This window comes from Drosophila navojoa, chromosome 4 (assembly GCF_054131105.1).
Source record: "Drosophila navojoa isolate 15081-1374.11 chromosome 4, UAZ_NAV_1.0, whole genome shotgun sequence".
NCBI lineage: Eukaryota > Metazoa > Arthropoda > Insecta > Diptera > Drosophilidae > Drosophila > Drosophila navojoa.
The window spans coordinates 6,117,145-6,133,285 of NC_142892.1; the positions used below are offsets into that span (position 1 = coordinate 6,117,145).

Genomic DNA, 16,141 nt, shown 5'->3' on the forward strand with positions numbered 1-16,141 from the left:
GTTAACGAAATATGAATAATTAATATATAAATATATAATAATATATATATCTAAGTAGAAATATAATCTGCATATGTATATTTTTCTCAATTTATATGCTGATTCATAAATTTTTTAAGCATTTCTTAGTGGCAATGCATTTTGATTATTATTAGTTAAAAACAACAATAATTATTTTATTTAATTTCTATATTTTTTTTGCAGTATATAATAATATATATATCTAAGTAGATTTATAATCTGCATATGTACTTTTTTCTCAATTAATACGCTGATTCATAATTTTTTTAAACATTTCTTAGTAGCAATGCATTTTGATTATTAGCTAAAAACAACAATAATTATTTTATTTAATATCTATTTTTTTTTTTTTTGCAGTTTGCTATTAATTTTCACATTATTTATGACTCTTCAAATCTCAGCTGCAAGCAATAATTTAAATGTTGCTAGCAAACACAAATGTTGCTAGCAACATGCTGCCAGCAACATGCTGTGGAACCCATTTAAATACAGCCAATGCTATACGCTTTGTTTAAACTAAATGCATGCGATCTAAAAAATAATGTAAAAAATAAAATAAAAATAGAAAATTAAAAAAAAAAAAAAATTGTAAATTTAAATTTAAATTTTATGTTTTTAATTTCTAAATAAACTGAACCACATTCTGCAAGTAAATTCAATTTTGTATATAAACATGCTGTTGGCATATTCAAAATATGGGCTTATCGGTTAAGCGCTAGCTGAAATCGTAAAACACTTGAGATAGCCAATATGCCCCCAGTCGCTCGGCCATAAACCGGTTCCAATCGCCGAGAGTCGGACGCACTTGCAGTTGAGGTTGCGTTCACAGTTCACAAAATGATCTTGGCCAGCATTTTTGTGTGTTTCTGCCTGGTGTCGGCGTTCAATTATTTGAGGCAACGTCGACAGCGCGGCTTCATCAAGAACCTTGGAGGACCTTTCACCTGGCCCCTGATGGGTGCCATGCACAAAATAGTGCTGCTATCGCCCAAGAGTAAGAAACGAAACTCGATTGACTTAATATAGACATTGACAAATTTCAACCTCGACAGATTTCTTCGAGCGCAGCTCTGTCTACCTGGCCAAATATGGCGCTGTGAGCCGCATTTGGGTTTTTCACAGACTCTTCATACCGGTCGCCGACCTGGAATTGGCCAAGCAACTGCTGCGGAGCGAAACGCATTTGGAGACGGGCCACGAGCTGATGAGCGACTGGCTGGGCGACAGTCTGCTCACCTGCCAGCCGCAGCACTGGCCACAGCGGCACCAGCTACTCGCCTCGCTCTCCCGCCCCGACAACCTGTTGCAGTTGAGCCAACTGTTTCGGCAGCACGGCGAGCAGCTCTGCCAGCAGCTGGCGGCACGGGCGGAAGCGCGACAGGTCTTTGATGTGTGGCAGCTGGTGTCCGACAATGTGCTCGATCTGATGCTAAGCATCAGCTGTGGCATGCAGCCGAGCGAGCTCTATAAACAGGCATTTAAAGAGTGAGTAGCTGGGCATGTAACGGTGTATACTGCTGAACGTTAAACTAGGCTAGTTTCAGAGGCTAGTTTATAGCGCTGAGAAGGTTTTCTATAGAGGTAAAGGCTGGTTGAATTTTTATTTATGCTGATATTAGTTCCATATAAGCTCAAGCTGATTCAATTTATGATGGAATATCAATTCGTATGTGTGTCTGTATACCTGTCTCACCCTCTCACTTTCTCTCTCTCACACACAATCTCTCTCTCTATCTCTCACTCTCACTCTATCTCTCTAGCTCTCTCTATCTCTCTCTCTGTCTCTCTTTCTATCTCTCTCTATCTCTATCTCTCTCTCTATCTCTCTCTCTCTCTCTCTCTATCTCTCTCTCTCTCTCTCTCTCTATCTATCTCTCTCTCTCTCTCACTCTCCCTTTCACACTCTCTCTCTCTCACTCTCACTCCCACTCCCACTCTCACTCTCTCTCTCACTCCCTCTCTCCCTCTCCCTGACTATTGCGACTAATGTTCGGGTGAAAGGCGCCCTATATATAGGGCAGCAGCTGCAGCATTTCTTCAGTCTTCCAGACCTGGTGGGGGTCAGTTGTGCCGTGCAGTCAAGTGAAGTGAAGTATGTGAAGACTCGAAAATACTTGGAGCAAATATTTAGAGGATATATTTATAGCATATATTTAGAGAATAATATTGAGGATATATTTAAAGGATATATATTTAGAGGATATATTTAGAGGATATATTTAGAGGATATATTTAGAGGATATATTTAGAGAATATATTTAGAGGATATATTTAGAGCATATATACTTAGAGCATATATTTAGGGAATATATTTAGAGGAAATGCATAGAGAGATTCATAGAGGAAATTCTTAGACGAAAGACATAGAAGAGCGACAGAAAATACTTATAAGTAAGACTTAGAAGAATTAGAGCAAGAACATAGAGCAAAGACTTAGAGAATATTCGTAGATTATTATGCAAAGAATTTGTCAAATTATTTCGAAGCACAACAACGGGCAACAAAGTTTTCTGCTTTTATTAGTAATATTTTTTCTCATTATCAATTTTAATAATCACCAAATTTCCCACACTCTCAACAGGCTCACTGAGCTCTATCGCAAGCGTTTTCTGAGCGTCAGATCAGCCAATCGTCTGACCTTCTGGGTCTGCTCGCCTCTCACGCGACGACGACAGCAGCGGCTCATTCGGCGCATCAATGAGGAGAACAAACAGATGTTGGAGCAGCGCCGACAGCTCAAGCTGAACAGCAATCAAATAAAGATCGAGGGCATCACCATAGACCACATTGAGCCGGTGCCCAGAGTGAAATACCAATCGCTGCTCGAGCTGCTGCTCGCGAGCGAAGCATCGCTGACCGACGCCCAGCTGCTCGCTGAGCTCAACTGCTGCAACTTTCTGGGCCATTTGCTGGGCAGCAGCGCTCTCTGCTCCGCCCTGGTGCTGATAGCAAGACATCCGGCGGTGCAGCAACGTTGTCTGGAAGAGCTGCGAGAGGCAAAGGACACAAAGGAGGGGCACTTGCCCTACTTGGAGGCGGTGCTCAAAGAGACACTGCGACTGCAGCCACCGCAGGTGATCGTCAACCGTGAGCTGAGTCAAGACTTTGAGTACAGTAGGTGAAGGAATCTATCACGCATGTAACTTGATATTCAGTCTCTCCCTCTCTCTCTCTCTCTCTTCACAGCTCACTCCCAGCTGGGCGCTGCTTCGCTGCCTGCCGGTGCTGAGATCTACATGAATCTCTACGAGCTGCAACGCGCTGAGCAGGAGTATGGCACCAAGGCGCAACACTTTCAGCCCGAGCGCTTTCTGGAGCAGCCCGTCGAGCTGCTCAGCTTCGGCCTGGGTCCACGCAGCTGTCCGGCGCAGCAAATGAGCTTGAGCCTGCTGCAGCAGCTGGTGGCGCCGCTGCTGCTGCAATACGAACTGCTGCCCTATGGCGATGCACTGCGTCCGCAGCTGCGCCTGGCGCTGGGCTCCAGCAACGGCTTTCAGCTGGCGCTGCAGCCACGTAAAAAGATTGACTAGATCATAATTGAGTAGATAGACTTTAGTTTTAATTCAGCCCAAATAAACCCAACTTAAATTACCCAGGAAGTAGCCCTATTGCTGGCCGCGCTTGCGCATGCCCATCTGGAAGCCCGTATCCGAGCGCAGCACAATGTTGACCACCGGCTGCACTGGCTCGCCCAGCGGCAGCAGCTCGTACTCGCGCACGATCTTGGCCAGCATCATCTTTATCTCCAGCAGGGCGTACTTCTGGCCAACGCAATTGCGCGGCCCGGCACTAAAGGGGGCGTACGAAAAGTTCGTGGAGGAGCGCTCGCTGCTCTCATGACGTTCCGGCTTGAAGAGATGCGGTTCCGGGAAGTAATCCGGATCATTGTGCATGCCATAAATGATCATGCAAATCTCCGACCCGGCGGGTATGACGCCCGCCCCGAACTTGGAGTGCGCTGCAAGCAAAGAGTCTCCACTAGAGATTGCCCAGTGCTGCTCTCAGTCACTTACTGTATTTGAAGTCCGTCTGCAGCTTGCGGCCGATTAGCGCCAGAGGCGGATATCGGCGCAGCGACTCCTTGATGACGCACTCCACGTACTTCAGTTGGGCCAAATCCCGCATGCTAATGGCTCGACTGCGATCGCTGCCCAGCACCTCCAGGATCTCCGCCAGCATTTTGGCCTGAACCTCTGGATGCCGTGAGATGCACCACAGGCAGAACGATATGGCACTAGTTGTGGTGTCGTGGCCCTCGAACATGAGCGTGTCCACCTCCTCGCATATCTCCTCGTCCCTCAGCGCTCGTCCATCGACTCTCGCCTGCAGCAGCACATCGAGCAGAACCATGCGCCGCTTGCCGCCCACCTCCTCCGCCTCCAGCTGCTCTGTGCCCGCCACCTGCATCGCCTCCAAGGCCTGGCGACGCTGCTTGATCACCTGCGCAGTGAATTCGTGCATGATGCGTATGAGCTGCATCTGGCGAAGCTTCAGGTGCGGATGCGTCAGTGTGAAGAGCAGCTCCTTCTGCTGGATGACCGACATTAAGCGCCAGGCCATCAAGGCAGTGCATCTATCGATGAGAGGGGTAGAAGTGTGGTATTATACAAGTAGTGTTATGGATGGCCCATGAAAGCGAGCAGAAATTCATAATACTCTAAGACAACTGAAACTTCCAGAGACCCAGCGAAATTAAACCCATCTGAATACACCTCCCACTTACTCCGTTACAGCATTGGCGTAGGGCGTGTTCTCTGCCTGCTGCGCATTCACTTTGGTGCCCATTGCCGTCTCTGAAATGATATCCAGGGCAGCCAGACAGACATAGGGATAGACGTCGAAGATCTCTCCAGTGGCACGCTGCTCCAGACGCTGCACACACACACTCGACTGCTGATCGAAGACCTCCAGGAATTGCTCGAGGATCGAGAAATGGAAGGTCGGCGTTATGATCTTGCGCCGCTGACGCCAAAGTTTGCCATCGCTGAGCAGGAGGCCGTTGCCCAGCCACTGGCCCAGCAGCTTGTACACCGGATGCTTGACCAAATGCTCTTGGCTGGACATCAGCTGCTCATTGAACTCCACATCGCCGCTGACGATTAGCAAACGATTTAGCACCCATGCACGCTGCAATTTTCCCAGTTGCCTGAAGTATTTCTGGGATCGTTCAATTAAAGCTGCGGGGAACCAATAATATTATTCGCAAAAATCTATTTTTACAATGTTGATAACGGCAACGATAATAACTGCTTAATTTAAGAGTACTTTACTTATTTGTTTACAATTAGCTTCTTATTGGAATGCAATGCGATAAGACTTTTTAAAAAGAATAAACTAGAGTGAGATGTGTCCAATATCGTAATACTCGTTCATAGCCTAATAGGTATTAGGTGAAGATTATTATATTTATAGATTATTTATTGCCTACTAATAATCAAATAGATAACAGCAAGCAACTGAAATTTAATAATAGATGCAATTTTGATAAGGTTTCATTGATAGAAAAAATATTGTTTATGCCATAGAAAACGAAAGCTAGCAAAATAGAGTGCATTGTTTTATTTATGTTTTTGATTGATAACTGAAATCTATATCTATAATGTTGTCGGAATTTTGAATTCACATCCCTATAGACTCATAGCTGTAACTCTTTAGAAACGTTCTGCATTCCTTAGCTTTAAAAAGAACGAAAGACCTATGCTACTATAAATAAATAATTTATATTATTGTGTATTTATTAATATTATCATTGATCGAGCTGCGAAAGACAAAAAACTAGATATATATTAGTATAAGTATAATAGAATATAGTATAATATTGTTTGCTCATTGATGACGTTGATCCTGAGGCAACGTTTGACAATTCCATGTGCAGAGTCCAGTTTGAATGGACTTTAGCTTACCAATCCATATGAGCTTCGACCTGCAGCTGGCTTTACTTCTTATATGTAAATAGATTACTTAATTGAAAACTATATGTAATTGTTTTAATATTCAATGCAAACAGTTATTTACATATTGAGAGCTAAGGCAATCGACAGCAATCAATCAAATATGCAATGCACTTTGGACTCTGCTCAATATCAACTCACATACACTTGATACGTACTTTTGGGGTTCATATTGATGGCCAGATGCCAGGCTCCGACCAGTGGGAGGCAGAAGGGGCCGGGCAGATTGGCGACAGCCGCTCGCCTGTCCCTTTGGCGCCAATGGAACCAACTCGTTAAGAGCAGCACAACAATCGCGATCAGCAGCATTTTGCAGTCTGAAGAGACTCGAGGCAAGTGAAATGCCTATAGCCACCAGCGGTAGTGCTCGAGGCTCTTTAATGCTATAGTCCTATCTGAGCGGGACTCAAAGAGCCGTAATAGCGAATCACTTGTGCGTTAAGGCAGCGCTTAACACTAACTGAACGTTTATTTCTCTAGCTAGTATCTTATTAATTCATTTTAGTATCGGGCAGAATCGAGTATGCTAATTGTTTTGGTCACACAAGGCACAGACAATCCAGAGTAGGTCGCAGCAGCAGCAAGTTATCAGCTCTTTATATTTGTTGTTTTATTTTATTTTATATATTTTTTTCTTTCTTTTTATGTAATTTCCGTTAGAGACATTCGTGCGGAAATTAAAACATTTGCACAGCGACAGAACACGGGGGATGGATAGCTGCCAAAGCAGGACCTCGTCCTCAAGAGCTGTACTCGCAACAAAAAAAAAACTAATTAACAGCTGCTTCCTGCAGTCGAGCCGAAGTTCGACTTTGACTTTTGTAATGGCATTTTATCATATTATTTTAAAAAGGGTCAGCGAGTAGAGCCACAGACACGCTCATCCTTATATACACACATATATATATATATATATATAGATATATAGCATAGGCGTGCCTTTAATTGTGCATTTTCAATTTTCGCAATGACTGTTATAAATAAAACTCTCCGAGGGAGAGAGAAAGAGAGAGAGAGGGTAACAAAAAATGGAAGATTTTCCACATTAATTTGCGCATATTAAAAATGCAATTTGTTGCGTTAATTGCAGCATGTGAAACGTATCAGACAATCCGAGTGATAGCACAGACCGAAACAGAAACAGAAACAGAAAAAGAGACCGCCCAGCGCTCAACAGCCAAGTCACGTTGATAGCCAGCGCAAACAAGCAAATAGCACGCGAACAACGCGGCGTATGAGTAATGCGAGCTTTTCGTTCCATGAGTAAAGCTCTGTTAGTATGCGTGTGTGTGTGCATTACACAGACACGTGAGTAACGGCAAACTCAGCCTGATTCTGCTGTGGATTTAAAATAATTTTTGTTAAATGCGAGACAACTGATATTTCGGTTGAGGCGCCAACTGTTCTGAAAATTGATATAAATGAACAATCGAAATGGCATATAGAACCGAATAAACAATTAAAGAATTTTCCTCGAATTGAGATGGTTTAAAGATATTATTACGATAAGTATTACTAGCTGAATGTACTTGCTTATTATTTTACTAATTGGATTTTTAATTGATGGAGATTCTGATAGCGTTGAAATGGATGTATGTATGGGTAAAATATTTGATTGAAGATTGAGTTGACTGATTGAGTGTGATTTGATTTGCCTCTTTATCATAATTATATTTTATTTTGGCCTCTCTTACTTAGTAAAGTAAGTACATAATGATATATTAACATTACTTATAATTCATAATATATTTTAAAAATCTTATTCTAATTAAAATAGTTAATTAACAGCTTATGACTTTCAGTAAGTATTGGACATTATATACATATAGTACTAGGTATATGATAAATGCATAGATTTTTTTTTTTACATTAAAATCGGACTTTGTACAACAAATATGCACAAGTTTGTTTCATTATGAAATACATTAAGACTCATTTAAGTTATTTTTTAGTCATTAGCCAACACTGGTCAGCGAGAGAGTATTGTTATGATTATCATAAGCAACAGTATCTTCATTATATTAGCCAGACTATAGCTAGACGAGGCAGAGCTATGTTCAGCCACAGGCAGAGATCTCGTCGGTGGATAGAGCTCAATGGCTTTGCTCGCCATGGCACTGATGGCCACCCAAGATTCCTCGGCTAGGTCCTTCAGCAGGTGCTTTGGTGGCCAAAAGTCAAAGGTAAGTCCATCTCGCTGGCCGGACAGCTCCAGTGCAAAGCTCAGCGGAAATCCAATATAATGGGCATAGTCAAAACTGGTGCCCCCAAAGGTATCCTCTTTGCCGTACTGGCCATAGGCGAATCTAGTGCCAGTCGCATTGAATATGGCCACAGCTCCAGCCTCAGCCACGGCGTGCAATTCCTTATCATTGGCACTGCTGGCACTGCAAGAGGAAGGGTTTATCTCAATGTCGGAATCGATCCTAGGCTATACCTACCTCGTGTGTGCCCAGGGATAGTAAATGGTCGTGTGATGCGTATGCAGCGCCATGAACAGCATCCCACGATTCTTCTGGACCAAATCCTGCATTATGTCACGCGCCGCTCGCGTCTCTGGCGCGGAGAAGGGTTTAGGGCCCGCATAGTGTTTGCTGCAGGAATCGCGTAGCTCCGCATAGCCCTGACCCCACTTAATATCGTAATTTCGATTGAGATTCGTACCGAAGCAATTGTTGCCGTTGGGCGAACGCGAATTGCGCCACGAGATGTCCACAGTGCGGGAGTACATATAGCCATCCGGATTGAGCTGCGGCAACAGAATCCAGTCGTAATCCTGCAGCAAATGCGCATTCTCCTCATGCCTGACCACCAGCTGCTCCAAGGTGTACAAGGCGGCAACAGGTGTTAGCCATTCGCGCGCATGTGCTCCGGCTATGAGTAGAATCGTCTTCTTACCAACGCGTCCATCGCCATTGGTTACCGTTAGCGATTTCAGTGGACGCTGCTCGTACGTTACGCCCACATCTTGCAGAGTAACGCGCTCACTGTACGCCCTCGCCAGCTGCGCCATATAGTCCAGCATCTCATCGTAGCTGAGGTAATCATCGAGTTGAAGCGGCAACGCCAGCTGTCGACGCAGTCGTCGCTTGAAAGCGTCAACGCGCGAAGCGCCCAATGCCAGCGATTGATGGAGGTGCGTTATCAATAAGATTAGCACGCACAGCTTGAGGCCATTCTCGGTTCCCAACATGTTACGCGTTAGCCGGCCCAACTTTACGCAAGTGAGTCAGTGAGTGAACCCGCATTCTTTTACATACATATATGTATGTATATATATGTATACATAAATATTTATGTATAATTATCCATATGGCTTACAGCGCTAAACGTAGAACCGATCACTGTTAATGGCGAGCAAAAACTGAGCGCAGGTCATTTCATCATATGCTTAACTGTTGCTGCTAGCCGCCACGCTCACACTCACGTTCTCGCCCGCCTCCTCTCCCTCTCACACACACTCTCTTTAGCTAAAATTCGCCATGTTATTAACTCTCTCTCTCCCTCCACTAATTTCGGCCTCTCTTTGTGCTCATCAAGAGTTGAATTTCAAATGTGAATCTATTTTTAGACACGCTCAACATAAATGTTTGCAAAAGCTCACTGTTGCAAAAGCGCTCTGTTGCGAAAGCTCTCTGTGGGGCTGGATCGGCGCGCTCTTGCTGCAGCAAAAGGCTCTCTTGCGGATACATTTTTTGCAAAGCTTTTTTGTACTCTTTCGAAGAGGCAAAGGGAGAGGATATTTGTTCTGTATGAATATGTGAATGACATTCATTTCATTGCTACCGAAGCTAGATTTGAAATTCGAAACAATAACTAATTTGTCTCTGAGCGAGTCGGCTGCGCCCTACCACAACTTAATGACTTGTTGTTTATGGGAATGTTGTGCTCATCGAAATCGCGTTGCAATTTCTGACTGCCAACAAAGCAGTTTGGCTGAGAGTGTCAATTGCTATACATATATGTAGATAGTCATCTATAATTATATATGTATGTATGTATTTGACTACAGTTAGTTGGGCTTAGATATAGTTAGTTAATTATCACTGAAAATAACTTCATTAAGTCCACAGTCTAAGCCTATTCGCTGAAATGGCTAATTGAGTTAGCAAACATTTTGCAACAAAACACTATAGAAGGGGCAGGAACATAGTTAAAGTAGAAAAACAACAACACCAACACTGTTTAGCTAGTATATCTTCTAGTCTTCTGCTCCAGTTTTATCTGCATTTTGCGGCTTTGCCATTTTGCGGTTTAAAAAGCCATTAAAAAATGTAATTATGTTGATAAATACGTCTTACTGGGCATTTTGCATTTTTATTTTCTCACAACTTCCTGTCGACGGGCAGCCAACAGCCAAAGGACGTGGGGCAGGAGGAGCAGGACGCGAGGCAGGCGAGTAGCGGTTGCCACTCAACTTTGGCCGCAACAACAAACACACTTAGCTGGCAAGTTTTTAGCCAGCAAATATTTTATCATTGCGCCTTTCTGCAGTCAAGTGGCGCGACAGGACCTCAGGCAGGAGCAGCAGGAGCAGCAGGAGCCGGAGCAGGACGCGGCAGCTGCTGCCGCTGACTGTTGCATTTAAGCGCTGTTTATGGCCGCAAAATTTTGTCTTGCTGCAATTTGTTGCAAGCTACAACATTTCTCTTTTGCCTTTTATTTTTTTGGTTAGTCAAGCGAAATGTAATTCGCACAGTTTTTGAGCCTTTTTGAGCCTTTCTTTTTAGATATTTTTTCATTTGACGTCCTTTTGGCTGAGGCAATTCAGCTGATTGCCATCTAATGGAACCATCATTTATGCCAAGACTACGAGACGAAATTGACTCTTGGCTCTTTGTTAGCTCAAGTTAAGTGGCATCGAATTAATGAGCTAGCAAAAATGTGATTTCAATTTATAGATTCTGAATCTCAGGTCGATTCCCTTTTCTTTCTCTGGCTGCCTGCAATTGCCGATGTGCATACTTCATAACGAGGACAACTTCTGATTGAGAGCTGAAAGAGAGATGCAAGTGAAGATGCTGCAGTCGGGTGTATGTGACTGCGTAATGCTCGCTTGCCGTCCGACTTGAGCTGTAAATTGCCAAAGAGCTCAATATGTAAAGAGATATCGATTAGAATCGATCTCTATCGATTTTGCTGCTCAGCGATAATTGTTGAGCTTTAATGACATATTTCGCCACAATCTTTACACTCTATTACCCTCTCATCGATTGCAATAGTAACCCCATATACCCCTTTCATTTGCCGAAGGCGCATACAAGAAATCCGATTAGTTCAGTTGCTGCAGTGTCCTTCGCTCCGTTTCCGTTTCCGCCTCCATCTTCCAGTCCCTCGACCATCGCTTGCCATGCGAGTCACGTAGCGTTCATGTCCGATTTTTAAGTTTGCGCTGCACAAATCACGTAACCCGACCATTCAGGCTCCTGCTGCTCCTCGTACGCTGTGGTTACAGATGGGGCGTTAGTTGGTGGGCGTGGCATTTGTAGAAGAGCCAAGCTAATGTCCTACTTCAGGCTATTTGTAGTGTGCAGCACTTTGTGTGGATTTTTATGATTTGTTTATATACAGCAACACGAAGACGTGAGCGAAAACTCCGACTCCGGCCATGAACTGTGATAAAAACTAGATTACGATTATTAAATAACACATTAAGAGGCAGAGAGATCTCTAGCGGATATTATGAAGTAGATGAATACGAGAGCTGGCAATAGTGTGGGGGAATCTGTCTAGTTATATGGAGGTACATATATATTTAAGAGCATTCTATTCGTGAGTCTCTGACTGTACCGGGAACCTTGTTGAATAGAGTATTTCCTAGTTTTCCACATAAGCAAATCGCTCTCATATGTTAACAAATGTCTTTATTGAATGCAAAACTCTTAAAACTATTTGAAATCGCCTCCTTAGTATCCCCAGTGGGTGCCGAAACCATCGAAGCTCATGTGGGAGACCGCCTCAGCGGGTGAGTAGTGCACTGCAATGGGCTGGTGGCTGGCGTAGGTGGTCTGGACAGCCGGAATGGGCTGCTGCTGCTGATGGTAGACTGGAGCCTGGCTGTAGACGGCAGGCTGATGGGATGTATAGACAGTTGGAGCTGGAGCTGGAGCTGGAGCGGCATAGCTGATAGTCTTGGCTATGGCTGGCTGGTAGACGTTGTTGCTGATGCGTGTGTCCTGCTTGTGCACCTGGGAGTAGGGCGTCGACACGGACTTGGCATAGTGGGAAACGGTGCCGTCGTAGCTCCTGACCACATTCTGCTGGGTGTGCGCCACGGCGTGCTCGTCGGCCAGGTAGCCAATGCCCGCCCAGGTGGGCGACAACAGCAAAAGAGCTGAGATTAGTGAGAGGCATACGCGAGACATGTTTGAGCTGTGAGGGAAGTCGAGCAACTGTTTGCCTATTGCTGCCGCCCGCAGGCCTTATAAATGCGCATTAACTCGATCTATAATTACTCATATCTCTATCATTTACGTTTCTTTCTTTTTTTTTTTTCTTTCTTGGCCCAATTTGTGGGCAAAGCGTTACGTCTAAGGCGATTGGCTTTTGCGTGACTTTCATAAATCCATTTCTAGCCGGAGATCGTGGCAAATCAATTTATGCCACAATGTGACAGCAAATGGAGGGCGTGCCGCACACTTACGGCCGCATTGCATAACGGCAATTGAGCTACATCTGGCCATGTCTGAGGTCGCCGGCGCACCTGCTCCACATTCCAGCATTTCGGCTCTGAAGTGCCCTCAAGCTCGGCGTGCCCATGCCCAAAATATAATAACAGCCCAGTCACAATTTATGGCCCATCGGAGATGCATTAAGGATGCCCAAATTGTGAATGCATCTCGACTTCTGCTTCTGCCCTCAACTGCTTTCAAATGTCTTTGCATGCCAATTGTACAATTACTCTAACGTGTATATATGTATGTACATATGTATCTATTTTAACTGGGGCAGCATAACAATGTTAAACAGACAATCAACCATTACATACATACATACATACATTTTAAGCCAAACTTTTAGTTATGTGAGAAACTGCTTTAAGCTTGATTTTGTATATTTAGTATTTCACATACATAAATTTGATATACCCCATATTAATATACACTTGATATGCCCAATATAACTATACATAACTCTCAAGACTCGACTACATTAACTCTGCTTTTAGAGTTTGACCAATTATCGGACATAGAAATAACACTTTATTATTTTTGTTTTAATATATTATCTTAAATTTATTACTATTAACTATTAACTTTATTTGTTATGTAGTTTAAACATATTAGTTTTCCACATAAGCGTACTTCATCTATTTCCAAGAGTATGCACACGTCCATACACCAACAGCCTTTGTTATCGTCTCTTCAGCATTTCAAGTACCGTTGTTGCTGCACACACACTCACTCAATAGCTGGGCACTCGAGGCGAGTCGAAGAAAACGATTCGATACATCCATTCGATACCATAAAAATCGCTCAGCTACAATTGAGTTATAATGCAATTGGCAAACGTAAAGCAAATGTTGTTAACTTGCAGCGAAGTCGTGAAAGAGAAGGAGAACAGAAGGAGAGAGCGGGAGGGGGAGCAAGGCAAGGGACATTGTTGCGTTTGACCGTCTGCAAAAGTTTTGCGCTCAATGAAAATGACACATAAATAGCATCAACATTCAGGATCTGGGCAAAGGCACAAATGTGATTACGATTACGTCCAACTTTCAGCAAGGAGTCACCTTTGTTTGTTGATGACTTTTGCTTGATTTGTGTGTGTCCTGTGTCTCTCTCTATCTGTTGTATATGTATGTGCGAACGTGCGTGTGTGTGAGTCCATTATGGCTCTTATGAAATTTGGCACATAAATTGTATTATTGCATTTATGCTTGATTTTATTTCCGTTTGCCTTACAATCGTCATGTGATTGTGTGGGCGCTTAACAGCCTTAGCTTATATGTGCATATGTATGTGTGTGTATGTGCATGTGTGTGCCTTTGTATTGACTGTTAAATTGGCTTTAGTTGCCTTTTCGTCGCTTAAGTGAATTTGCTGCGAATTCGCCTTTGTATTCGCTCTCAAGTTTCTTACTCACACTCTTTCTCTCTCTCACACACACACACTACATTTCAACGGTTTCCTTTCGCTAAGCGCCTTACTCAACGCCCGAGCACAATTTGAACTTCAATTAGCTGCATTGGCTAGCCTAATAAACGTGCACACTTAAACTCACTCTCCTGCGCTCACTCCACACACGGACTCTGCCCTCTCTTCGTCCATTCGCTCACTTTACCGCTCTCCATCTGCCTTGCTCTCTGCCTTTCTCTCTCTATTTCGTATACAATTACAAATGACGCGCCATTGCCAGGCCGAAAGTCAATTAACGGAACTCGCATAAAAGCTACTCCACGCGCCTCGTCTGCTAATTGGAATTGAAACATAAATTAAAAGTCAAAGACGTGGACGAAAGACGAAGACGAAAATGTGCAAGGCTTGAGAATGCAACGAAAACTTTACGACTTCACATATGTGCGCTTGCCGGTGTTGGTCAATGCGCAACGTAACACTGAGCGATTTTTACGTTTTGTCGTAATGTGCACCAATTACGTTAGTTCAGCAGAGTTTTTGCTTCTGCTTCTGCTTCTGTTGCTGTTTCTGTTTGCATTGACAGCTTAGATTAAGTGTGCAGCATAAATTTGTGGAGGGTCGCGCCCAAAATAGCTCGCGATATATTTATGTGAGCAAATTGCAATTGCCCCAGTGGTTAGTGGAAATTATTTGGTAGCAATTAAAACTATGAATCCTTAAGCATTTGCCAACATATGGCAACGCATGTATGTACTTCCAGATAACCAATATACGTTGAAGCTAAATTAATACACACATGCACTCATGTTTACTTGTATTATTGTGTATTGCACTATTTCACTCAGGGCTTAGCTATCTTGAATAGTATAAATATACTAACACATACATCCACACCCGCTCATAAATGCACTCTTATAATTATAAGTTCATTTTGATCGTCACTGTCACTCAGTTCTTGATGAGAGAGAAAGAGAAAATGAATTCTGCTATTTATAACAAACGCTTCATTCCGTTGGCTATGCTAAGCATTAGCACACAGCAGAAGTAAAAGCATATGAACTCTTATAATTCGATGTCTGATTACTAGCCGGTGCTTATATAGTTGTACTCTTATACTAATAACTTATTCTTAAGCTTAGCCCGTGAGTGTGTTTATTGTGATTTGTAGAGCAGCATACTCACAAACTCTTATAATTATTAAGAGCTTAACCTTTAGACAGCCACTGTAGCTAAATTAAAAAACAATTTTTAATAGTTTTTGTAAATAAAATTAAATATTTAAATCAATGTAGTAATATTCATATAATTATATAATAGTATAAGTAAACACATTCTTATTGCAATCAATATCGATGCGTACCTAAGGGTTAATTTCGCCTTTGTCTTCTGCTTGTTATATTGCCAATCCACTAACCACTCCTGCACCCGCTCTTCCCCTCACACACACACACTCGCGCTACCCTAGTTTTGCCCATAACCACGCCCCCTCCCCCTCTCGGCCCACTCTTCGGCTGTGTGTTTGTGTCTTATGGCACAAATGGGAGTTGGCTTCAATTTTCTTTATATTACAACTTGATTTAATTTGACGTGAGACTTGGATTTGTTTCACGCTCTCGAGAAAATGCCGGAAAAGCGGGCGCAGAACAATAAAAAGAACAGAACAGAAAAATAATGGAGCTGACCAAAAATGATTACAATTCACTTTCCGAATTCCAATTCCTATTCAAAAAATTTCCTAATGAAAATATTAAGATTAAACTAGACGGAGAAAAAGAAAAGTCATTTGCCAGCTGCCAACTGCCAGATGCACGAAAAACAACAACAACAACAACAACGGCAACAATTTCCATTTACAGGGTAGCTGATCCGCCGATTGATATAATTTCATTAAGTCAACAACAACACAAGCAACACCAAAGCAATTATTGTCGCTGCCACGCCCACTTTTCACGCCACGACCAAGTTTCTTGGCGTGACAAAAAAAAAAAAGAGAAACACCGAAAAAAGCAACAAAAATGTAAAAGTAAATAATAATGAAAATGAAAATGGAAATGCATAACGCAGGGGTAGTGGAGTAGGGGTGCAGGGTGTTCG

The 16,141-nt window shown here is 43.1% G+C and overlaps 4 protein-coding genes across 4 annotated transcripts; 1 reads left to right on the plus strand and 3 right to left on the minus strand.

The window, feature by feature from the left end:
- The first annotated feature begins 730 nt into the window (after positions 1-730).
- Cyp316a1 (Cytochrome P450 316a1) lies at positions 731-3,589 on the plus strand. Its single transcript, XM_018101731.3, has 4 exons — positions 731-1,015; positions 1,074-1,506; positions 2,603-3,135; positions 3,208-3,589. The coding sequence occupies exons 1-4, from the start codon at positions 859-861 to the stop codon at positions 3,549-3,551; spliced, it is 1,467 nt and encodes a 488-aa protein (XP_017957220.1). The 5' UTR covers positions 731-858; the 3' UTR covers positions 3,552-3,589.
- A 37-nt stretch (positions 3,590-3,626) lies between these two features.
- Positions 3,627-6,418, minus strand: Cyp4d8 (Cytochrome P450 4d8). The gene is made up of 4 exons (XM_018101730.3): positions 6,131-6,418; positions 4,745-5,198; positions 4,035-4,594; positions 3,627-3,979 (listed from the first exon to the last, which is right to left on the minus strand). The coding sequence occupies exons 1-4, from the start codon at positions 6,279-6,281 to the stop codon at positions 3,627-3,629; spliced, it is 1,518 nt and encodes a 505-aa protein (XP_017957219.1). The 5' UTR covers positions 6,282-6,418.
- A 1,381-nt stretch (positions 6,419-7,799) lies between these two features.
- Positions 7,800-9,299, minus strand: LOC108651829 (carboxypeptidase B1). Its single transcript, XM_089260119.1, has 2 exons — positions 8,414-9,299; positions 7,800-8,359 (listed from the first exon to the last, which is right to left on the minus strand). The coding sequence occupies exons 1-2, from the start codon at positions 9,163-9,165 to the stop codon at positions 7,942-7,944; spliced, it is 1,170 nt and encodes a 389-aa protein (XP_089116245.1). The 5' UTR covers positions 9,166-9,299; the 3' UTR covers positions 7,800-7,941.
- A 2,517-nt stretch (positions 9,300-11,816) lies between these two features.
- LOC108650125 (uncharacterized) lies at positions 11,817-12,595 on the minus strand. The gene has a single exon (XM_018099242.3). It carries the CDS (start codon positions 12,335-12,337, stop codon positions 11,879-11,881), a length of 459 nt encoding a protein of 152 aa, XP_017954731.1. The 5' UTR covers positions 12,338-12,595; the 3' UTR covers positions 11,817-11,878.
- Between the last annotated feature and the right edge of the window lie 3,546 nt (positions 12,596-16,141).